Source organism: Engystomops pustulosus, chromosome 9 (genome assembly GCF_040894005.1).
Source record: "Engystomops pustulosus chromosome 9, aEngPut4.maternal, whole genome shotgun sequence".
NCBI classification, from domain to species: domain Eukaryota; kingdom Metazoa; phylum Chordata; class Amphibia; order Anura; family Leptodactylidae; genus Engystomops; species Engystomops pustulosus.
In genome coordinates, this window is record NC_092419.1 from 106,876,822 (window position 1) to 106,902,673 (window position 25,852).

At 49.2% G+C, this 25,852-nt stretch overlaps 1 protein-coding gene across 2 annotated transcripts in view; it reads right to left on the bottom strand.

Annotated features, from left to right (window-relative positions):
* Positions 1-25,852, bottom strand: part of LOC140077845 (kunitz-type serine protease inhibitor PILP-3-like) — a 95,519-nt gene that overhangs the window by 64,952 nt on the left and 4,715 nt on the right. Inside the window, exons 2-5 of one of the 2 annotated variants that reach the window (XM_072125389.1) lie at positions 20,462-20,618; positions 19,731-19,809; positions 16,157-16,319; positions 15,967-16,072 (exon numbers count right to left, since the gene is read on the bottom strand). The exons of the other annotated variant lie outside the window; for it this stretch is intronic. Coding sequence (XP_071981490.1) covers position 16,072; positions 16,157-16,319; positions 19,731-19,809; positions 20,462-20,548 — 330 coding nt within the window. The 5' untranslated portion in view covers positions 20,549-20,618 and the 3' untranslated portion in view covers positions 15,967-16,071. Of the gene's footprint in view, positions 1-15,966; positions 16,073-16,156; positions 16,320-19,730; positions 19,810-20,461; positions 20,619-25,852 lie in introns of those variants that run through there. 2 annotated transcript variants of the gene reach the window in all.

A 25,852-nucleotide genomic window follows, 5' to 3' on the forward strand; every position in this document is an offset into this window, starting at 1 on the left:
GATGATGTCCTTCCCCTCTGTGTATAGTGTCTGATGATGTCCTCCCCCTCTGTGTATAGTGTCTGATGATGTCCTCCCCCTCTGTGTATAGTGTCTGATGATGTCCTCCCCCTCTGTGTATAGTGTCTGATGATGTCCTTCCCCTCTGTGTATAGTGTCTGATGATGTCCTCCCCCTCTGTGTATAGTGTGTGATGATGTCCTCATCCTCTGTATATAGTGTCTGATGATATCCTCTCCCTCTTTATATAGTGTCTGATGATGTCCTCTCCCTCTGTATATAGTGTATGATGATGTCCTCCCCCTCTGTATATAGCGTCTGATGATGTCCCCCCCCTCTGTATATAATGTCTGATGATGTCCTCCCCCTCTGTATATAGTGTCTGATGATGTCCTCTCCCTCTGTATATAGTGTCTGATGATGTCCTCCTCCTCTGTATATAGTGTCTGATGATGTTCTTCCCCTCTGTATATAGTGTCTGATGATGTCCTCTCCCTCTGTATATAGTGCATGATGATGTCCTCCCCCTCTGTGTATAGTGTCTGATGATATCCTCTCCCTCTGTATATAGTGTATGATGATGTCCTCCCCCTCTGTGTATAGTGTCTGATGATGTCCTCTCCCTCTGTATATAGTGTCTGATGATGTCCTCCACCTCTGTGTATAGTGTCTAATGATGTCCTCTCCCTCTGTATATAGTGTCTGATGATGTCCTCCCCCTCTGTGTATAGTGTCTGATGATGTCCTCTCCCTCTGTATATAGTGTCTGATGATGTCCTCCCCCTCTGTATATAGTGTCTGATGATGTCCTCTCCCTCTGTATATAGTGTCTGATGATGTCCTCCCCCTATGTATATTGTGTCTGATGATGTCCTCTCCCTCTGTATATAGTGTCTGATGATGTCCTCCCCCTCTGTATATAGTGTCTGATGATGTCCTCCCCCTCTGTATATGGTGTCTGATGATGTCCTCCCCCTCTGTGTATAGTGTCTGATGATGTCCTCCCCCTCTGTGTATAGTGTCTGATGATGTCCTCCCCCTCTGTGTATAGTGTCTGATGATGTCCTTCCCCTCTGTGTATAGTGTCTGATCATGTCCTCCCCATCTGTGTATAGTGTTAGATGATGTCCTCCCCCTCTGTGTATAGTGTGTGATGATGTCCTCCCCCTCTGTATATAGTGTCTGATGATATCCTCTCCCTCTTTATATAGTGTCTGATGATGTCCTTCCCCTCTGTGTATAGTGTTAGATGATGTCCTCCCCCTCTGTATATGGTGTCTGATGATGTCCTCCCCCTCTGTGTATAGTGTCTGATGATGTCCTCCCCCTCTGTGTATAGTGTCTGATGATGTCCTCCCCCTCTGTGTATAGTGTCTGATGATGTCCTCCCCCTCTGTGTATAGTGTCTGATGATGTCCTCCCCATCTGTGTATAGTGTCTGATGATGTCCTCCCCATCTGTGTATAGTGTTAGATGATGTCCTCCCCCTCTGTGTATAGTGTGTGATGATGTACCCCCCTCTGTATATAGTGTCTGATGATGTCCTCTCCCTCTGTATATAGTGTATGATGATGTCCTCCCCCTCTGTATATAGCGTCTGATGATGTCCTCCCCCTCTGTATATAATGTCTGATGATGTCCTCCCCCTCTGTATATAGTGTCTGATGATGTCCTCTCCCTCTGTATATAGTGTCTGATGATGTCCTCCTCCTCTGTATATAGTGTCTGATGATGTTCTTCCCCTCTGTATATAGTGTCTGATGATGTCCTCCCCCTCCGTATATAATGTCTGATGATGTCCTCCCCCTCTGTATATGGTGTCTGATGATGTCCTCCCCCTCTGTGTATAGTGTCTGATGATGTCCTCCCCCTCTGTGTATAGTGTCTGATGATGTCCTCCCCCTCTGTGTATAGTGTCTGATGATGTCCTTCCCCTCTGTGTATAGTGTCTGATCATGTCCTCCCCATCTGTGTATAGTGTTAGATGATGTCCTCCCCCTCTGTGTATAGTGTGTGATGATGTCCTCCCCCTCTGTATATAGTGTCTGATGATATCCTCTCCCTCTTTATATAGTGTCTGATGATGTCCTTCCCCTCTGTGTATAGTGTTAGATGATGTCCTCCCCCTCTGTATATGGTGTCTGATGATGTCCTCCCCCTCTGTGTATAGTGTCTGATGATGTCCTCCCCCTCTGTGTATAGTGTCTGATGATGTCCTCCCCCTCTGTGTATAGTGTCTGATAATGTCCTCCCCCTCTGTGTATAGTGTCTGATGATGTCCTCCCCATCTGTGTATAGTGTCTGATGATGTCCTCCCCATCTGTGTATAGTGTTAGATGATGTCCTCCCCCTCTGTGTATAGTGTATGATGATGTCCTCTCCCTCTGTATATAGTGTCTGATGATGTCCTCTCCCTCTGTATATAGTGTATGATGATGTCCTCCCCCTCTGTATATAGTGTCTGATGATGTCCTCTCCCTCTGTATATAGTGTCTGATGATGTCCTCTCCCTCTGTATATAGTGTCTGATGATGTCCTCTCCCTCTGTATATAGTGTATGATGATGTCCTCCCCCTCTGTATATAGCGTCTGATGATGTCCTCCCCCTCTGTATATAATGTCTGATGATGTCCTCCCCCTCTGTATATAGTGTCTGATGATGTCCTCTCCCTCTGTATATAGTGTCTGATGATGTCCTCCTCCTCTGTATATAGTGTCTGATGATGTTCTTCCCCTCCGTATATAATGTCTAATGATGTCCTCCCCCTCTGTATATAGTGTCTGATGATGTCCTTTCCCTCTGTATATAGTGTCTGATGATGTCCTCCCCCTCTGTATATAATGTCTGATGATGTCCTCCCCCTCTGTATATAGTGTCTGATGATGTCCTCTCCCTCTGTATATAGTGTCTGATGATGTCCTCCTCCTCTGTATATAGTGTCTGATGATGTCCTCCCCCTCCGTATATAATGTCTGATGATGTCCTCCCCCTCTGTATATAGTGTCTGATGATGTCCTCTCCCTCTGTATATAGTGTCTGATGATGTCCTCCCCCTCTGTATATAGTGTATGATGATGTCCTCCCCCTCTGTATATAGCGTCTGATGATGTCCTCCCCCTCTGTATATAATGTCTGATGATGTCCTCCCCCTCTGTATATAGTGTCTGATGATGTCCTCTTCCTCTGTATATAGTGTCTGATAATGTCCTCCTCCTCTGTACATAGTGTCTGATGATGTTCTTCCCCTCTGTATATAGTGTCTGATGATGTCCTCTCCCTCTGTATATAGTGTATGATGATGTCCTCCCCCTCTGTGTATAGTGTCTGATGATGTCCTCTCCCTCTGTATATAGTGTATGATGATGTCCTCCCCCTCTGTGTATAGTGTCGGATGATGTCCTCCCCCTCTGTATATGGTGTCTGATGATGTCCTGCCCCTCTGTGTATAGTGTCTGATGAAGTCCCCCCCCTCTGTGTATAGTGTCTGATGATGTCCTCCCCCTCTGTGTATAGTGTCTGATGATGTCCTTCCCCTCTGTGTATAGTGTCTGATGATGTCCTCCCCATCTGTGTATAGTGTTAGATGATGTCCTCCCCCTCTGTGTATAGTGTGTGATGATGTCCTCCCCCTCTGTATATAGTGTCTGATGATGTCCTCTCCCTCTTTATATAGTGTCTGATGATGTCCTTCCCCTCTGTGTATAGTGTCTGATGATGTCCTCCCCCTCTGTATATGGTGTCTGATGATGTCCTGCCCCTCTGTGTATAGTGTCTGATTAAGTCCCCCCCCTCTGTGTATAGTGTCTGATGATGTCCTCCCCCTCTGTGTATAGTGCCTGATGATGTCCTTCCCCTCTGTGTATAGTGTCTGATGATGTCCTCCCCATCTGTGTATAGTGTTAGATGATGTCCTCCCCCTCTGTGTATAGTGTGTGATGATGTCCTCCCCCTCTGTATATAGTGTCTGATGATGTCCTCTCCCTCTTTATATAGTGTCTGATGATGTCCTTCCCCTCTGTGTATAGTGTTAGATGATGTCCTCCCCCTCTGTATATGGTGTCTGATGATGTCCTCCCCCTCTGTGTATAGTGTCTGATGATGTCCTCCCCCTCTGTGTATAGTGTCTGATGATGTCCTCCCCCTCTGTGTCTAGTGTCTGATGATGTCCTTCCCCTCTGTGTATAGTGTCTGATGATGTCCTCCCCATCTGTGTATAGTGTTAGATGATGTCCTCCCCCTCTGTGTATAGTGTGTGATGATGTACCCCCCTCTGTATATAGTGTCTGATGATGTCCTCTCCCTCTGTATATAGTGTCTGATGATGTCCTCTCCCTCTGTATATAGTGTATGATGATGTCCTCCCCCTCTGTATATAGCGTCTGATGATGTCCTCCCCCTCTGTATATAATGTCTGATGATGTCCTCCCCCTCTGTATATAGTGTCTGATGATGTCCTCTCCCTCTGTATATAGTGTCTGATGATGTCCTCCTCCTCTGTATATAGTGTCTGATGATGTTCTTCCCCTCTGTATATAGTGTCGGATGATGTCCTCCCCCTCCGTATATAATGTCTGATGATGTCCTCCCCCTCTGTATATAGTGTCTGATGATGTCCTCTCCCTCTGTATATAGTGTCTGATGATGTCCTCTCCCTCTGTATATAGTGTATGATGATGTCCTCCCCCTCTGTATATAGCGTCTGATGATGTCCTCCCCCTCTGTATATAATGTCTGATGATGTCCTCCCCCTCTGTATATAGTGTCTGATGATGTCCTCTCCCTCTGTATATAGTGTCTGATGATGTCCTCCTCCTCTGTATATAGTGTCTGATGATGTTCTTCCCCTCTGTATATAGTGTCTGATGATGTCCTCTCCCTCTGTATATAGTGTATGATGATGTCCTCCCCCTCTGTGTATAGTGTCTGATGATGTCCTCTCCCTCTGTATATAGTGTCTGATGATGTCCTCCCCCTCTGTGTATAGTGTCTGATGATGTCCTCCTCCTCTGTATATAGTGTCTGATGATGTTCTTCCCCTCTGTATATAGTGTCTGATGATGTCCTCTCCCTCTGTATATAGTGTCTGATGATGTCCTCCCCCTCTATATATAGTGTCTGATGATGTCCTCCCTTTCTGTATATAGTGTCTGATGATGTCCTCCTCCTCTGTATATAGTGTCTGATGATGTCCTCCCCTCTGTATATAGTGTCTGATGATGTCCTCCCCCTCTGTATATAGTGTCTGATGATGTCCTCCCCTCTGTATATAGTGTCTGATGATGTCCTCCCCCTCTGTATATGGTGTCTGATGATGTTCTCCCTCTGTATATAGTGTCTCATGATGTCCTGCCCCTCTGTATATAGTGTCTGATGATGTCCTCTCCCTTTGTATATCGTGTCTGATGATGTCCTCCCTGTCTGTATACAGTGTCTGATGATGTCCTCCCCCTCTGTATATAGTGTCTGATGATGTCCTCTCCCTCTGTATATAGTGCCTGATGATGTCCTCTCCTTCTTTATATAGTGTCTGATGATGTCCTCTCCCTCTGTATATAGTGTCTAATGATGTCCTCTCCCTCTGTATATAGTGTCTGATGATGTTCTTCCCCTCTGTATATAGTGTCTGATGATGTCCTCCCCCTCTGTATATAGTGTCTGATGATGTCCCCCCCTCTGTATCTGGTGTCGGATGATGTCCTCTCCCTCTGTATATAGTGTCTGATGATGTCCTCCTCCTCTGTATATAGTGTCTGATGATGTCCTCCCCCTCTGTATATAGTGTTTGATGATGTCCTCCTCCTCTGTATATAGTGTCTGATGATGTCCTCTCCCTCTGTATATAGTGTCTGATGATGTCCACCCCCTCTGTATATAGTGTCTGATGATGTCCTCCCCCTCTGTATATAGTGTCTGATGATGTCCTCTCCCTCTGTATATAGTGTCTGATGATGTCCTCCCCCTCTATATATAGTGTCTGATGATGTCCTCCCTTTCTGTATATAGTGTCTGATGATGTCCTCCTCCTCTGTATATAGTGTCTGATGATGTCCCCCCCTCTGTATATGGTGCCTGATGATGTCCTCCCTCTCTGTATATGGTGTCTGATGATGTGCTCCCCCTCTGTATATGGTGTCTGATGATGTCCTCCCCCTCTGTATATAGTGTCTGATGATGTCCTCTCCCTCTGTATATAGTGTCTGATGATGTCCTCTCTCTCTGTATATGGTGTCTGATGATGTCCTCCCTCTCTGTATATGGTGTCTGATGATGTGCTCCCCCTCTGTATATGGTGTCTGATGATGTGCTCCCTCTCTGTATATGGTGTCTGATGATTTGCTCCCCCTCTGTATATAGTGTCTGATGATATCCTCCCCCTCTGTATATAGTGTCTGATGATGTCCTCTCCCTCTGTATATAGTGTCTGATGATGTCCCCCCCCTCTGTATATAGTGTCTGATGATGTCCTCTCCCTCTGTTTTTGGTCTCTGATTTTGTCCTCCCTCTCTGTATATAGTGTCTGATGATGTCCTCCCCCTTTGTATATAGTGTCTGATGATGTACTCCCCCTCTGTATATAGTGTCTGATGATGTCCTCCCCCTCTCTTTATATTGTCTGATGATGTCCTCCCCCTCTGTGTATAGTGTCTGATGATGTCCTCCCCCTCTGTGTATAGTGTCTGATGATGTCCTTCCCCTCTGTGTATAGTGTCTGATGATGTCCTCCCCCTCTGTGTATAGTGTCTGATGATGTCCTCCCCCTCTGTGTATAGTGTCTGATGATGTCCTCCCCCTCTGTGTATAGTGTCTGATGATGTCCTTCCCCTCTGTGTATAGTGTCTGATGATGTCCTCCCCCTCTGTGTATAGTGTGTGATGATGTCCTCATCCTCTGTATATAGTGTCTGATGATATCCTCTCCCTCTTTATATAGTGTCTGATGATGTCCTCTCCCTCTGTATATAGTGTATGATGATGTCTTCCCCCTCTGTATATAGCGTCTGATGATGTCCCCCCCCTCTGTATATAATGTCTGATGATGTCCTCCCCCTCTGTATATAGTGTCTGATGATGTCCTCTCCCTCTGTATATAGTGTCTGATGATGTCCTCCTCCTCTGTATATAGTGTCTGATGATGTTCTTCCCCTCTGTATATAGTGTCTGATGATGTCCTCTCCCTCTGTATATAGTGCATGATGATGTCCTCCCCCTCTGTGTATAGTGTCTGATGATGTCCTCTCCCTCTGTATATAGTGTATGATGATGTCCTCCCCCTCTGTGTATAGTGTCTGATGATGTCCTCTCCCTCTGTATATAGTGTCTGATGATGTCCTCCCCCTCTGTGTATAGTGTCTAATGATGTCCTCTCCCTCTGTATATAGTGTCTGATGATGTCCTCCCCCTCTGTGTATAGTGTCTGATGATGTCCTCTCCCTCTGTATATAGTGTCTGATGATGTCCTCCCCCTCTGTATATAGTGTCAGATGATGTCCTCTCCCTCTGTATATAGTGTCTGATGATGTCCTCCCCCTATGTATATTGTGTCTGATGATGTCCTCTCCCTCTGTATATAGTGTCTGATGATGTCCTCCCCCTCTGTATATAGTGTCTGATGATGTCCTCCCCCTCTGTATATGGTGTCTGATGATGTCCTCCCCCTCTGTGTATAGTGTCTGATGATGTCCTCCCCCTCTGTGTATAGTGTCTGATGATGTCCTCCCCCTCTGTGTATAGTGTCTGATGATGTCCTTCCCCTCTGTGTATAGTGTCTGATCATGTCCTCCCCATCTGTGTATAGTGTTAGATGATGTCCTCCCCCTCTGTGTATAGTGTGTGATGATGTCCTCCCCCTCTGTATATAGTGTCTGATGATATCCTCTCCCTCTTTATATAGTGTCTGATGATGTCCTTCCCCTCTGTGTATAGTGTTAGATGATGTCCTCCCCCTCTGTATATGGTGTCTGATTATGTCCTCCCCCTCTGTGTATAGTGTCTGATGATGTCCTCCCCCTCTGTGTATAGTGTCTGATGATGTCCTCCCCCTCTGTGTATAGTGTCTGATGATGTCCTCCCCCTCTGTGTATAGTGTCTGATGATGTCCTCCCCATCTGTGTATAGTGTCTGATGATGTCCTCCCCATCTGTGTATAGTGTTAGATGATGTCCTCCCCCTCTGTGTATAGTGTGTGATGATGTACCCCCCTCTGTATATAGTGTCTGATGATGTCCTCTCCCTCTGTATATAGTGTATGATGATGTCCTCCCCCTCTGTATATAGCGTCTGATGATGTCCTCCCCCTCTGTATATAATGTCTGATGATGTCCTCCCCCTCTGTATATAGTGTCTGATGATGTCCTCTCCCTCTGTATATAGTGTCTGATGATGTCCTCCTCCTCTGTATATAGTGTCTGATGATGTTCTTCCCCTCTGTATATAGTGTCTGATGATGTCCTCCCCCTCCGTATATAATGTCTGATGATGTCCTCCCCCTCTGTATATGGTGTCTGATGATGTCCTCCCCCTCTGTGTATAGTGTCTGATGATGTCCTCCCCCTCTGTGTATAGTGTCTGATGATGTCCTCCCCCTCTGTGTATAGTGTCTGATGATGTCCTTCCCCTCTGTGTATAGTGTCTGATCATGTCCTCCCCATCTGTGTATAGTGTTAGATGATGTCCTCCCCCTCTGTGTATAGTGTGTGATGATGTCCTCCCCCTCTGTATATAGTGTCTGATGATATCCTCTCCCTCTTTATATAGTGTCTGATGATGTCCTTCCCCTCTGTGTATAGTGTTAGATGATGTCCTCCCCCTCTGTATATGGTGTCTGATGATGTCCTCCCCCTCTGTGTATAGTGTCTGATGATGTCCTCCCCCTCTGTGTATAGTGTCTGATGATGTCCTCCCCCTCTGTGTATAGTGTCTGATGATGTCCTCCCCATCTGTGTATAGTGTCTGATGATGTCCTCCCCATCTGTGTATAGTGTTAGATGATGTCCTCCCCCTCTGTGTATAGTGTGTGATGATGTACCCCCCTCTGTATATAGTGTCTGATGATGTCCTCTCCCTCTGTATATAGTGTCTGATGATGTCCTCTCCCTCTGTATATAGTGTATGATGATGTCCTCCCCCTCTGTATATAGCGTCTGATGATGTCCTCCCCCTCTGTATATAATGTCTGATGATGTCCTCCCCCTCTGTATATAGTGTCTGATGATGTCCTCTCCCTCTGTATATAGTGTCTGATGATGTCCTCCTCCTCTGTATATAGTGTCTGATGATGTTCTTCCCCTCCGTATATAATGTCTAATGATGTCCTCCCCCTCTGTATATAGTGTCTGATGATGTCCTCTCCCTCTGTATATAGTGTCTGATGATGTCCTCCCCCTCTGTATATAATGTCTGATGATGTCCTCCCCCTCTGTATATAGTGTCTGATGATGTCCTCTCCCTCTGTATATAGTGTCTGATGATGTCCTCCTCCTCTGTATATAGTGTCTGATGATGTCCTCCCCCTCCGTATATAATGTCTGATGATGTCCTCCCCCTCTGTATATAGTGTCTGATGATGTCCTCTCCCTCTGTATATAGTGTCTGATGATGTCCTCCCCCTCTGTATATAGTGTATGATGATGTCCTCCCCCTCTGTATATAGCGTCTGATGATGTCCTCCCCCTCTGTATATAATGTCTGATGATGTCCTCCCCCTCTGTATATAGTGTCTGATGATGTCCTCTTCCTCTGTATATAGTGTCTGATAATGTCCTCCTCCTCTGTACATAGTGTCTGATGATGTTCTTCCCCTCTGTATATAGTGTCTGATGATGTCCTCTCCCTCTGTATATAGTGTATGATGATGTCCTCCCCCTCTGTGTATAGTGTCTGATGATGTCCTCCCCCTCTGTATATGGTGTCTGATGATGTCCTGCCCCTCTGTGTATAGTGTCTGATGAAGTCCCCCCCCTCTGTGTATAGTGTCTGATGATGTCCTCCCCCTCTGTGTATAGTGTCTGATGATGTCCTTCCCCTCTGTGTATAGTGTCTGATGATGTCCTCCCCATCTGTGTATAGTGTTAGATGATGTCCTCCCCCTCTGTGTATAGTGTGTGATGATGTCCTCCCCCTCTGTATATAGTGTCTGATGATGTCCTCTCTCTCTTTATATAGTGTCTGATGATGTCCTTCCCCTCTGTGTATAGTGTTAGATGATGTCCTCCCCCTCTGTATATGGTGTCTGATGATGTCCTCCCCCTCTGTGTATAGTGTCTGATGATGTCCTCCCCCTCTGTGTATAGTGTCTGATGATGTCCTCCCCCTCTGTGTCTAGTGTCTGATGATGTCCTTCCCCTCTGTGTATAGTGTCTGATGATGTCCTCCCCATCTGTGTATAGTGTTAGATGATGTCCTCCCCCTCTGTGTATAGTGTGTGATGATGTACCACCCTCTGTATATAGTGTCTGACGATGTCCTCTCCCTCTGTATATAGTGTCTGATGATGTCCTCTCCCTCTGTATATAGTGTATGATGATGTCCTCCCCCTCTGTATATAGCGTCTGATGATGTCCTCCCCCTCTGTATATAATGTCTGATGATGTCCTCCCCCTCTGTATATAGTGTCTGATGATGTCCTCTCCCTCTGTATATAGTGTCTGATGATGTCCTCCCCATCTGTGTATAGTGTCTGATGATGTCCTCCCCATCTGTGTATAGTGTTAGATGATGTCCTCCCCCTCTGTGTATAGTGTGTGATGATGTACCCCCCTCTGTATATAGTGTCTGATGATGTCCTCTCCCTCTGTATATAGTGTCTGATGATGTCCTCTCCCTCTGTATATAGTGTATGATGATGTCCTCCCCCTCTGTATATAGCGTCTGATGATGTCCTCCCCCTCTGTATATAATGTCTGATGATGTCCTCCCCCTCTGTATATAGTGTCTGATGATGTCCTCTCCCTCTGTATATAGTGTCTGATGATGTCCTCCTCCTCTGTATATAGTGTCTGATGATGTTCTTCCCCTCTGTATATAGTGTCTGATGATGTCCTCCCCCTCCGTATATAATGTCTGATGATGTCCTCCCCCTCTGTATATAGTGTCTGATGATGTCCTCTCCCTCTGTATATAGTGTCTGATGATGTCCTCTCCCTCTGTATATAGTGTATGATGATGTCCTCCCCCTCTGTATATAGCGTCTGATGATGTCCTCCCCCTCTGTATATAATGTCTGATGATGTCCTCCCCCTCTGTATATAGTGTCTGATGATGTCCTCTCCCTCTGTATATAGTGTCTGATGATGTCCTCCTCCTCTGTATATAGTGTCTGATGATGTTCTTCCCCTCTGTATATAGTGTCTGATGATGTCCTCTCCCTCTGTATATAGTGTCTGATGATGTCCTCCTCCTCTGTATATAGTGTCTGATGATGTTCTTCCCCTCTGTATATAGTGTCTGATGATGTCCTCCCCCTCTGTGTATAGTGTCTGATGATGTCCTCTCCCTCTGTATATAGTGTATGATGATGTCCTCCCCCTCTGTGTATAGTGTCTGATGATGTCCTCTCCCTCTGTATATAGTGTCTGATGATGTCCTCCCCCTCTGTGTATAGTGTCTAATGATGTCCTCTCCCTCTGTATATAGTGTCTGATGATGTCCTCCCCCTCTGTGTATAGTGTCTGATGATGTCCTCTCCCTCTGTATATAGTGTCTGATGATGTCCTCCCCCTCTGTATATAGTGTCTGATGATGTCCTCTCCCTCTGTATATAGTGTCTGATGATGTCCTCCCCCTATGTATATTGTGTCTGATGATGTCCTCCCCCTCTGTGTATAGTGTCTGATGATGTCCTTCCCCTCTGTGTATAGTGTCTGATCATGTCCTCCCCATCTGTGTATAGTGTTAGATGATGTCCTCCCCCTCTGTGTATAGTGTGTGATGATGTCCTCCCCCTCTGTATATAGTGTCTGATGATATCCTCTCCCTCTTTATATAGTGTCTGATGATGTCCTTCCCCTCTGTGTATAGTGTTAGATGATGTCCTCCCCCTCTGTATATGGTGTCTGATGATGTCCTCCCCCTCTGTGTATAGTGTCTGATGATGTCCTCCCCCTCTGTGTATAGTGTCTGATGATGTCCTCCCCCTCTGTGTATAGTGTCTGATGATGTCCTCCCCCTCTGTGTATAGTGTCTGATGATGTCCTCCCCATCTGTGTATAGTGTCTGATGATGTCCTCCCCATCTGTGTATAGTGTTAGATGATGTCCTCCCTCTCTGTGTATAGTGTGTGATGATGTACCCCCCTCTGTATATAGTGTCTGATGATGTCCTCTCCCTCTGTATATAGTGTCTGATGATGTCCTCTCCCTCTGTATATAGTGTATGATGATGTCCTCCCCCTCTGTATATAATGTCTGATGATGTCCTCCCCCTCTGTATATAGCGTCTGATGATGTCCTCCCCCTCTGTATATAATGTCTGATGATGTCCTCCCCCTCTGTATATAGTGTCTGATGATGTCCTCTCCCTCTGTATATAGTGTCTGATGATGTCCTCCTCCTCTGTATATAGTGTCTGATGATGTTCTTCCCCTCTGTATATAGTGTCTGATGATGTCCTCCCCCTCTGTGTATAGTGTCTGATGATGTCCTCTCCCTCTGTATATAGTGTATGATGATGTCCTCCCCCTCTGTGTATAGTTTCTGATGATGTCCTCTCCCTCTGTATATAGTGTCTGATGATGTCCTCCCCCTCTGTGTATAGTGTCTAATGATGTCCTCTCCCTCTGTATATAGTGTCTGATGATGTCCTCCCCCTCTGTGTATAGTGTCTGATGATGTCCTCTCCCTCTGTATATAGTGTCTGATGATGTCCTCCCCCTCTGTATATAGTGTCTGATGATGTCCTCTCCCTCTGTATATAGTGTCTGATGATGTCCTCCCCCTATGTATATTGTGTCTGATGATGTCCTCCCCCTCTGTGTATAGTGTCTGATGATGTCCTTCCCCTCTGTGTATAGTGTCTGATCATGTCCTCCCCATCTGTGTATAGTGTTAGATGATGTCCTCCCCCTCTGTGTATAGTGTGTGATGATGTCCTCCCCCTCTGTATATAGTGTCTGATGATATCCTCTCCCTCTTTATATAGTGTCTGATGATGTCCTTCCCCTCTGTGTATAGTGTTAGATGATGTCCTCCCCCTCTGTATATGGTGTCTGATGATGTCCTCCCCCTCTGTGTATAGTGTCTGATGATGTCCTCCCCCTCTGTGTATAGTGTCTGATGATGTCCTCCCCCTCTGTGTATAGTGTCTGATGATGTCCTCCCCCTCTGTGTATAGTATCTGATGATGTCCTCCCCATCTGTGTATAGTGTCTGATGATGTCCTCCCCATCTGTGTATAGTGTTAGATGATGTCCTCCCTCTCTGTATATAGTGTGTGATGATGTACCCCCCTCTGTATATAGTGTCTGATGATGTCCTCTCCCTCTGTATATAGTGTCTGATGATGTCCTCTCCCTCTGTATATAGTGTATGATGATGTCCTCCCCCTCTGTATATATCGTCTGATGATGTCCTCCCCCTCTGTATATAATGTCTGATGATGTCCTCCCCCTCTGTATATAGTGTCTGATGATGTCCTCTCCCTCTGTATATAGTGTCTGATGATGTCCTCCTCCTCTGTATATAGTGTCTAATGATGTTCTTCCCCTCTGTATATAGTGTCTGATGATGTCCTCCCCCTCCGTATATAATGTCTGATGATGTCCTCCCCCTCTGTATATAGTGTCTGATGATGTCCTCTCCCTCTGTATATAGTGTCTGATGATGTCCTCTCCCTCTGTATATAGTGTATGATGATGTCCTCCCCCTCTGTATATAGCGTCTGATGATGTCCTCCCCCTCTGTATATAATGTCTGATGATGTCCTCCCCCTCTGTATATAGTGTCTGATGATGTCCTCTTCCTCTGTATATAGTGTCTGATGATGTCCTCCTCCTCTGTACATAGTGTCTGATGATGTTCTTCCCCTCTGTATATAGTGTCTGATGATGTCCTCTCCCTCTGTATATAGTGTATGATGATGTCCTCCCCCTCTGTGTATAGTGTCTGATGATGTCCTCTCCCTCTGTATATAGTGTATGATGATGTCCTCCCCCTCTGTGTATAGTGTCTGATGATGTCCTCCCCCTCTGTATATAGTGTTAGATGATGTCCTCCCCCTCTGTGTATAGTGTGTGATGATGTCCTCCCCCTCTGTATATAGTGTCTGATGATATCCTCTCCATCTTTATATAGTGTCTGATGATGTCCTTCCCCTCTGTGTATAGTGTTAGATGATGTCCTCCCCCTCTGTATATGGTGTCTGATGATGTCCTCCCCCTCTGTGTATAGTTTCTGATGATGTCCTCCCCCTCTGTGTATAGTGTCTGATGATGTCCTCCCCCTCTGTGTATAGTGTCTGATGATGTCCTCCCCCTCTGTGTATAGTGTCTGATGATGTCCTCCCCATCTGTGTATAGTGTCTGATGATGTCCTCCCCATCTGTGTATAGTGTTAGATGATGTCCTCCCCCTCTGTGTATAGTGTGTGATGATGTACCCCCCTCTGTATATAGTGTCTGATGATGTCCTCTCCCTCTGTATATAGTGTCTGATGATGTCCTCTCCCTCTGTATATAGTGTATGATGATGTCCTCCCCCTCTGTATATAGCGTCTGATGATGTCCTCCCCCTCTGTATATAATGTCTGATGATGTCCTCCCCCTCTGTATATAGTGTCTGATGATGTCCTCTCCCTCTGTATATAGTGTCTGATGATGTCCTCTCCCTCTGTATATAGTGTATGATGATGTCCTCCCCCTCTGTATATAGCATCTGATGATGTCCTCCCCCTCTGTATATAATGTCTGATGATGTCCTCCCCCTCTGTATATAGTGTCTGATGATGTCCTCTCCCTCTGTATATAGTGTCTGATGATGTCCTCCTCCTCTGTATATAGTGTCTGATGATGTTCTTCCCCTCTGTATATAGTGTCTGATGATGTCCTCCCCCTCCGTATATAATGTCTGATGATGTCCTCCCCCTCTGTATATAGTGTCTGATGATGTCCTCTCCCTCTGTATATAGTGTCTGATGATGTCCTCTCCCTCTGTATATAGTGTATGATGATGTCCTCCCCCTCTGTATATAGCGTCTGATGATGTCCTCCCCCTCTGTATATAATGTCTGATGATGTCCTCCCCCTCTGTATATAGTGTCTGATGATTTCCTCTTCCTCTGTATATAGTGTCTGATGATGTCCTCCTCCTCTGTATATAGTGTCTGATGATGTTCTTCCCCTCTGTATATAGTGTCTGATGATGTCCTCTCCCTCTGTATATAGTGTATGATGATGTCCTCCCCCTCTGTGTATAGTGTCTGATGATGTCCTCTCCCTCTGTATATAGTGTATGATGATGTCCTCCCCCTCTGTATATAGTGTCTGATGATGTCCTCCCCTCTGTCTATAGTGTCTGATGATGTCCTCCCCCTCTGTATATAGTGTCTGATGATGTCCTCCCCCTCTGTGTTTAGTGTATGATGATGTCCTCCCCTCTGTGTATAGTGTCTGATGATGTCCTCTCCCTCTGTTTTTGGTCTCTGATGATGTCAACCCTTCTGTATATATTTACAAATTTTACTAATATAAAAGGAGATATTAAGTCATATGTTACACTGTAAAATGAGTTATTTGGGGCAATTCAGAGTCAGCTGCAGGTGATGGGGCAGTGTCAGTCTTATGTCCTCTCCTTAGACCTGGTGGCCATATTGTGGTACTACACCACTCTTTGGGACGGAGGCTTTATGTAATGTTTTTAAATTTACATGTAAGACTTAGAGGATATCTCCACCAGCAATTAAGCAAAGTAGTTCCCATGTATTTTATACACATGATCCGATTCCTCCGTCCCCTTCCCCAGTTATGACACAGACAATGTAATGACGTGTATGACTTTATTTCATGATGGAGGATGAGTCTTCCCATTACAGATCCATCTCTGCAGGTCACTCATAGTCTATCACTCCGCTCCCATCTCACTGATCTGTAATGTAATAATAGTGAGTATAGTCAGTTATGGGTGACGTCTCAGGTTGGCATCTTCTGGCCCCTCCGGGTTGGCACTCACCATCCGCACATGTCCATGCAGTCCCTCTCCGAGAAGAAGTTGTTTCTATTCCCCGCGCAGCCGCTATACGTGAAGCTGAAGCACTTTTCTTCCGTAACAAGATATGCCCATCGAATAAAGCGGAGTACGCAGAATCCGGGGGTTACGGGATAGTAGCACAACGCTGGGAGAGAGAGGACCGGATCAGGAATATGGACGCTGGAGATCACAGACCTCTTCATTATTTGTAGGTGGGAAAATTACAAATTCACCCGAGAATCGAATACTTATTTTCTGTGCTGTAGATGATGAAGGAGGATTGTAGCTTCTCTGTGTGCACTGAGAGCAAGTCCTCACCCTGCTGTGCTCTAAGCTCTGTGTAGATTGCAGGGTACCCCCGACTGAATATGGAGGGTGCCCTCTGACTGGGGGTGTCCAGGAGTTGCACTTAAGAGTTTAGTGTGGTGTTTGCACTTTAAGGGGCGTTAGTGCTCAGTTGTTGGGTTCTCCTCCCCCTCCCTGTTTTTTCCCCTCCCCTTGGGTTTATAAGCCGGGCGCCTGGGCGTGCTGCTTCCTCTTGCCCGCGCCACCGGTGAAGCTGTTCCTCCCTCCCTCCCTACAGTTACTGTTTGATGTTTTGGATATCTCTCTTTTGTATTCCATACTCCAAAGTCACAGCTGGCGGTAAAAAGGAGGAGATTGGTGGAGATTTGAGATATGGAACGAGATTTGCCCAGAAGACGCAGTGTTGGCTGGGAGTCCGGCCGAGCAAACCGCTTCGGGCAGCGGCACCAGAATGAACATCATAACAGTGCCGTTTAAGTTTTGGAGTTTTGTTAAATTGTTAAAATAAATAGCTGTGACCTTTTTTACACTCAACAGGAAGCCTCATTGCCTTTTATTCTGGTGGGGATGTTTGCTAGAGTTTATAACTCTGTTTATTATTACGGGTCTGCTTTAAAGTGCCTTATTGGGAAATTTTGTGTTCAAGTTTACTACCTCCCAGTCAATATCAGTTTGCAGCTGATACCTTTGTGTATGGTGTTTGTAGCAGCAGAACTGTGACAAATGTATTCATTATTTATTATTATTTATATTCCAGGATTGCACTGGAAGCATAATCCTCACACTGCTCTGCTCTGTGTTCTCTGTATTAGCATTCCTCACAGCTCCTTATATCTGAATTACTTCTGTAAAGCGGGCTACATATATTACACAGAATGGAGCAGATGTGGGGATTGTTACATTGGGGGTCATTTACTAAGGGCCCGATTCACGTCTTCCCGACGTGTTACCCGAATATTTCCGATTTGCGCCGATTTTCCCTGAATTGCCCCGGGATTTTGGCGCACACGATCGGATTTTGGCGCATCGGCGCTGGCATGCACGCGACAGAAATCGGGGGGCGTGGCCGAACGAAAACCCAACGGATTCGGAAAAACCGCCGCATTTAAAACAAAATGTGTTGCAAAAATTGCAATTACCTTCACCAGGAATAGGCTGGTGAATTTCAGGGCATTCCGGCGGGCCTCGGGGAACTTCAGCGCAGCAGCGCCACCTGGTGGACGGCGGAGGAACTACCTTAATAAATCCCGGCCGGACCTGAATCCACCGCACAGAATGCGCCGCTGGATCGCGAATGGACCGGGTAAGTAAATCTGCCCCATTGTATCAGAGTAGATGGAAGATATGAGTCTGACATTCAGAATGGAAGTAAAACCCATTACTGCTTATTTTTATTAGGATAGTCTGATATATTGTAGCAAAAGCTCAGCTGCAGAATTAGGATTGTAACATCTTTAAAGACCAGGGACCTCATTTTCACTAAAGACAGGTAGTAAAAGCCCATGACACCTGCAGTGCACATCTGCCTTTCTGCCTTCTCTAAGCATTTGCATTACAATATAATTGTGTGTTATAACTTACCTTGCACCCTGACAAAATCCTGGGGTAGTCACAGGGGTTGGGCTTTGGTTTGGATGCACTTCAAAAATCAACATGTGCCTTGTCTGTGCTGCAGGCTGCCTCCATCTTTGTGCTCCTATACAGCTTGTCCCTCCCCCACTGATGTCAGGCTGACCAGACTGTGACCTCTGAGAAGGAGCCGGAGGAGGAGCTGTACAGGAGCACATAGGTGGGGGCCAAGCTCTGAGGAGTGAGTAATAGACAAGTCACATGTTGTTTTTTGAAATGCATCCAAACCAAAGCCCAACCCCTGTGACTACCCCAGGATTTTGTCAGGGAGCAAGGTAAGTTATAACACACAATTATATTGTAATGCAAATGCTTAGAGAAGGCAGAAGGGCAGATTTACAATGCAGGTGTAATAACCTTCTGCAACCTGTCTTTAGTGAAAATGAGGTCCCTGATAACAGGTTCCCTTTAAGTGCTCAAGAAACAGTATCCTCCCAGGCAATGTCAATCAGCTGCCTCTAAAGCCAGCAAGATCTTGTCAGGTATCAGTGGTCTCTACTCTGGGGATAGAGATGTAATATTACCACTATACAAGACACTGGTTCGGCCACACCTGGAATATGCTGTCCAGTTCTGGGCACCGGTCCATAAAAAGAACAGCCACAAAAATGATAAGGGGTATGGAGGGTCTCAGTTATGAGGAAAGATTAAAACAACTAGATTTATTTAGTCTGGAAAAGAGACGACTACGAGGGGAAATGACCAATTTAAATAAATATATGAATGGTCCATACAACAATATGGTGGTAAGTTGTTCCAGATTAAATCAAATCAGAAGACGAGGGGGCACTGTCTGCACCTGGAGGAAACAAGGTTTAATCACCGGAGGCGACAGGGCTTTTTTACTATGAGAACGGTCAATCTGTGGAATAGCCTGCCTCAGGCGCTGGTCACAGCAGGGACAGCAGAGAGCTTCAAGAAGGGTCTAGATGCCTTTTTACACCTAAATAACATTGATGGTTATGTTATATAGAATTGTTTCCCCTAAATCCCTTCCTCATCCAATCCCTCCCCTTCCTTGGTTGAACTTGATGGACAGGTGTCTTTTTTCGACAGTATAAACTACGTAACTGTGTAACACTGCTGTGCTCTGTGTTCTCTGCATTGTTCTGTTGCTGTTACAGCTTTTATAGCTGGAGATTGTTATATTGTGTATAAGTGGGTGTGGCTTGTGTCGTGGGCGGCGGCATACTGTGTTCCTATTTATCTGGGGAGAACAGAGTGGTTGTGTATGACACCGGCAGTGAGTGAGTTTCTCATAGGGGAGAAAGGTAAGTTATGGTGTTTATATATTACTGTTACTTTTATTGTAGTCATTATTATGTTCTATATTTTAATAAAAAGATCTACATTGTATCAGAGTAGATAGAAGATATCAGCCTGACGTCCAGAGCGGAAGAAATTGTTACTGCTGTGATAAGAATAGTCTACACTGATACATTGTAGCAAAAGCTCAGCTGCAGAACCAATAGACCCTATAGTAAACCACAGCTGCACTTCTGGATTTTAGCTTTTGCAGGTAAACATGGATTTCTTCATTCACTGGGAGCAAACGGAGATCTTAGAAGTTATGAAACATAACGTGTGTATTGGGGATGGGAGATGATGGCGTGGCACTTACGTGGCTTTGTTCTCCTATGGGGCTGGTAACTTGGAGCATTATTATTCACAGTCTCATTCCCCGCTGTTCTCTCAGATCTCTGTATACCGAGAAATAACATCAGGTCAGTCTGTGTAATGTGCGCTGCTTGCTGTCAGGGAATGGAAGCATTTATTACATAGCCCCCGCTGCCAGACAGCTTGTCCTTAGCCCCTGCATCTGTGTGACACATGATGAGGACAGAACAATATGGAGGCTACGAGGGTCTGTCTTTGGGGCTGATGGAGGTTGGGCCACTAAAAAACTTTTTTAATGCAGAGGGTCCTAAAAATCCCAGTCTGACAATTGGTGGTAGTTGAGGAATGAATGGAAAATCCTACAATAATGTGATAGTGGATCCCAATCTGATCCATAGGAGGTGCTGATGCTTTAGAGGATGGTTGCAGCGGCACCCAGGTATGGTAAGATATTACTACAAGGATAATGACGCGTCATACCCGGGCGCTACTATCGCACCCATCCTCTGTCGCCCTGCGTGTGAGATAAAGGCGGATACATCAGCCGAAAACGTTTAGATGAAAATTAGCCGTGTATCCACATAAAATCCCTAAACTGCTGGTGTGCTTACATTACATATCTGCACATTATTTTGGAGTTGGATCCCTAATCCTTAAGCACCCTGTCTTGTCCGATGTGCACTAATACATCCGAAAGACCCTATAGATCCCCCCACAGTCATCTCTGGATCTTACCATATTGGGGACGGGGTCTTCACTCAGGACGGGGGTCACAGTCAGTAAGAGCAGGAGGGGCGGCAGGAGACACAGATAAAGCTTCATCCTGATGGTCCGGGGTACACTGCCGCCTCTGTCACCTCCCAAATGTGTAATGTGTCAGCGGAGGAGGGGCCTGTGAGAGGACAAGTACCAAACAATGTATAGATCACTGGCAATTTTATAACTAATACTTGGGGGGACAGGACAGGGACACGCTGACACTTGGGGGACAGGACAGGGACACGCTGACACTTGGGGGGGGGACAGGACAGGGACGCGCTGACACTTGGGGGACAGGACAGGGACATGCTGACACTTGGGGGACAGGACAGGGACATGCTGACACTTGGGGGGACAGGACAGGGACACGCTGACACTTGGGGGACAGGACAGGGACACGCTGACACTTGGGGGACAGGACAGGGACACGCTGACACTTGGGGGGACAGGACAGGGACACGCTGACACTTGGGGGGACAGGACAGGGACACGCTGACACTTGGGGCGGGACAAGGACACACTGACACTTGGGGGACAGGCCAGGGACACGCTGACACTTGGGGGGACAGGACAGGGACACGCTGACACTTGGGGGGACAGGACAGGGACACACCGACAATTTGGGGGACAGGACAGGGACACACCGACACTTGGGGGGACAGGACAGGGACACGCTGATACTTGGGGGACAGGACAGGGACACGCTGACACTTGGGGGACAGGACAGGGACACGCTGACACTTGGGGGACAGGACAGGGACACGCTGACACTTGGGGGGACAGGACAGGGACACGCTGACACTTGGGGGGACAGGACAGGGACACGCTGACACTTGGGGCGGGACAGGGACACACTGACACTTGGGGGACAGGCCAGGGACACGCTGAAACTTGGGGGGACAGGACAGGGACACGCTGACACTTGGGGGGACAGGACAGGGACACACCGACACTTTGGGGGACAGGACAGGGACACACCGACACTTGGGGGGACAGGACAGGGACACGCTGACACTTGGGGGACAGGACACGCTGACACTTGGGGGACAGGACAGGGACACGCTGACACTTGGGGGACAGGACAGGGACACGCTGACACTTGGGGGGACAGGACAGGGACACGCTGACACTTGGGGGGACAGGACAGGGACACGCTGACACTTGGGGCGGGACAGGGACACACTGACACTTGGGGGACAGGCCAGGGACACGCTGACACTTGGGGGGACAGGACAGGGACACACCGACACTTGGGGGGACAGAACAGGGACACGCTGACAGGACAGGGACACGCTGACACTTGGGGGGACAGGACAGGGACACACCGACACTTGGGGGGACAGAACAGGGACACGCTGACAGGACAGGGACACCCTGACACTTGGGGGACAGGACAGGGACACGCTGACACTTGGGGGACAGGACAGGGACACGCTGACACTTGGGGGACAGGACAGGGACACGCTGACACTTGGGGGACAGGACAGGGACACGCTGACACTTGGGGGGACAGGACAGGGACACGCTGACACTTGGGGGGACAGGACATGGACACGCTGACACTTGGGGCGGGACAGGGACACACTGACACTTGGGGGACAGGCCAGGGACACACTGACACTTGGGGGGACAGGACAGGGACACACCGACACTTGGGGGGACAGAACAGGGACACGCTGACACTTGGGGGGACAGGACAGGGACACGATGACACTTGGGGGACAGGACAGGGACACGCTGACACTTGGGGCGGGACAGGGACACGCTGACACTTGGGGGACAGGACAGGGACACGCTGACACTTGGGGGACAGGACAGGGACACGCTGACACTTGGGAGGACAGGACAGGGACAGGCTGACACTTGGGGGGGACAGGACAAGGACACGGACACTTGGGGGACAGGACCGGGACACACTGACACTTGGGGGGGCAGGACAGGGACACGCTGACACTTGGGGGGGCAGGACAGGGACATGCTGACACTTGGGGCGGGACAGGGACACACTGACACTTGGGGGACAGGCCAGGGACACGCTGACACTTGGGGGGGCAGGACAGGGACATGCTGACACTTGGGGCGGGACAGGGACACACTGAAACTTGGGGGACAGGCCAGGGACACGCTGACATTTGGGGGGACAGGACAGGGACACGCTGACACTTGGGGGGACAGGACAGGGACACACCGACACTTGGGGGGACAGGACAGGGACACACCGACACATGGGGGGACAGGACAGGGACACGCTGACACTTGGGGGACAGGACAGGGACACGCTGACACTTGGGGGACAGGACAGGGACACGCTGACACTTGGGGGGACAGGACAGGGACACGCTGACACTTGGGGGGACAGGACATGGACACGCTGACACTTGGGGCGGGACAGGGACACACTGAAACTTGGGGGACAGGAAAGGGACACGCTGACACTTGGGGGACAGGACAGGGACACGCTGACACTTGGGGGAACAGGACAGGGACACGCTGACACTTGGGGCGGGACAGGGACACACTGACACTTGGGGGACAGGCCAGGGACATGCTGACACTTGGGGGGACAGGACAGGGACACACCGACACTTGGGGGGACAGGACAGGGACACGCTGACACTTGGGGGGACAGGACAGGGACACGCTGACACTTGGGGGACAGGACAGGGACACGCTGACACTTGGGGCGGGACAGGGACACGCTGACACTTGGGGGACAGGACAGGGACGCGCTGACACTTGGGGGACAGGACAGGGACACGCTGACACTTTGGGGGACAGGACAGGGACACGCTGACACTTGGGGGACAGGACAGGGACACGCTGACACTTGAGGGGACAGGACAGGGACACGCTGACACTTGGTGGGACAGGACAGGGACACGGACACTTGGGGGAAAGGACAGGGACACGCTGACACTTGGGGGGACAGGAGAGGGACACGATGACACTTGGGGGGACAGGAGAGGGACGCGAGTACACTTGGGGGGACAGGAGAGGGACACGCTAACACTTGGGGGTACAGGACAGGGACACGCTGACACTTGGGGGGACAGGACTGGGACACGCTGACACTTGGGGGACAGGACAGGGACACGCTGACACTTGGGGGACAGGACAGGGACACGCTGACACTTGGGGGGACAGGACAGGGACACGCTGACACTTGGGGGGACAGGACAGGGACACGCTGACACTTGGGGCGGGACAGGGACACACTGACACTTGGGGGACAGGCCAGGGACACGCTGACACTTGGGGGGACAGGACAGGGACTCGCTGACACTTGGCAGGACAGGACAGGGACACGCTGACACTTGGGGGACAGAACAGGGACACGCTGACACTTGGGGCGGGTCAGGGACACGCTGACACTTGGGGGACAGGACAGGGACACGCTGACACTTGGGGGACAGGACAGGGACACGCTGACACTTGGGGGGACAGGACAGGGACACGCTGACACTTGGGGGACAGGACAGGGACACGCTGACACTTGGGGGGACAGGACAGGGACACGCTGACACTTGGGGGGACAGGACAGGGACATGCTGACACCTGGGGGATAGGACAGGGACACGCTGACACTTGGGGGACAGGACAGGGACACGCTGACACTTGGGGGACAGGACAGGGACACGCTGACACTTGGGGGGGACAGGACAGGGACACGCTGACACTTGGGGGGACAGGACAGGGACACGGACACTTGGGGGACAGGACAGGGACACGCTGACACTTGGGGGGACAGGACAGGGACACGCTGACACTTGGGGGACAGGACAGGGACACGCTGACACTTGGGGGACAGGGACACGCTGACACTTAGGGGGACGGACAGGGACACGCTGACACTTGGGGGACAGGACACGTTGACACTTGGGGGACAGGGCAGGGACACGCTGACACTTGGGGGGACAGGAACAGGGACACGCTGACACTTGGGGGGACAGGACAGGGACACGCTGACACTTGGGGGGATAGGACAGGGACACGCTGACACTTGGGGGGATAGGACAAGGACACGCTGACACTTGGGGGGACAGGACAGGGACACGCTGACACTTGGGGGACAGGACAGGGACACGCTGACACTTGGTGGACAGGACAGGACACACTCACACTTGGGGGACAGGACAGGACACACTCACACTTGGGGGACAGGACAGGGACACGCTGACACTTGGGGGGATAGGACAGGGACACGCTGACACTTGGGGGACAGGACAGGGACACGCTGACACTTGGGGGGATAGGACAGGGACACGCTGACACTTGGGGGGATAGGACAGGGACACGCTGACACTTGGGGGACAGGGCAGGGACACGCTGACACTTGGGGGGTACAGGACAGGGACACGCTGACACTTGGGGGTACAGGACAGGGACACGCTGACACTTGGGCGGACAGGACAGGGACACGCTGACACTTGGGGGGACAGGACAGGGACACGCTGACACTTGGGGGACAGGACAGGGACACGCTGACACTTGGGGGACAGGAAAGGGACACGCTGACACTTGGGGGGACAGGGCAGGGAAACGCTGACACTTGGGGAGGCAGGGACACGCTGACACTTGGGGGGGGCAGGGACACGCTGACACTTGGGGGGGACAGGACAGGGACACACTGACACTTGGAAGAACAGGACAGGGACACGCTGACACTTGGGGGACAGGACAGGGACACGCTGACACTTGGGGGACAGGACAGGGACACGCTGACACTTGGGGGACAGGACAGGGACACGCTGACACTTGAGGGACAGGACAGGGACACGCTGACACTTGGGGGGACAGGACAGGGACACGCTGACACTTGGGGGGACAGGACAGGGACACGCTGACACTTGGGGCGGGACAGGGACACACTGACACTTGGGGGACAGGCCAGGGACACGCTGACACTTGGGGGGACAGGACAGGGACACACCGACACTTGGGGGGACAGAACAGGGACACGCTGACACTTGGGGGGACAGGACAGGGACACGATGACACTTGGGGGACAGGACAGGGACACGCTGACACTTGGGGCGGGACAGGGACACGCTGACACTTGGGGGACAGGACAGGGACACGCTGACACTTGGGGGGACAGGACAGGGATACGCTGACACTTGGGGGACAGGACAGGGACACGCTGACACTTGGGGGACAGGACAGGGACACGCTGACACTTGGGGCGGGACAGGGACACGCTGACACTTGGGGGACAGGACTGGGACACGCTGACACTTGGGAGGACAGGACAGGGACACGCTGACACTTGGGGGGGACAGGACAAGGACACGGACACTTGGGGGACAGGACAGGGACACGCTGACACTTGGGGGGACAGGACAGGGACACGCTGACACTTGGGGGGGC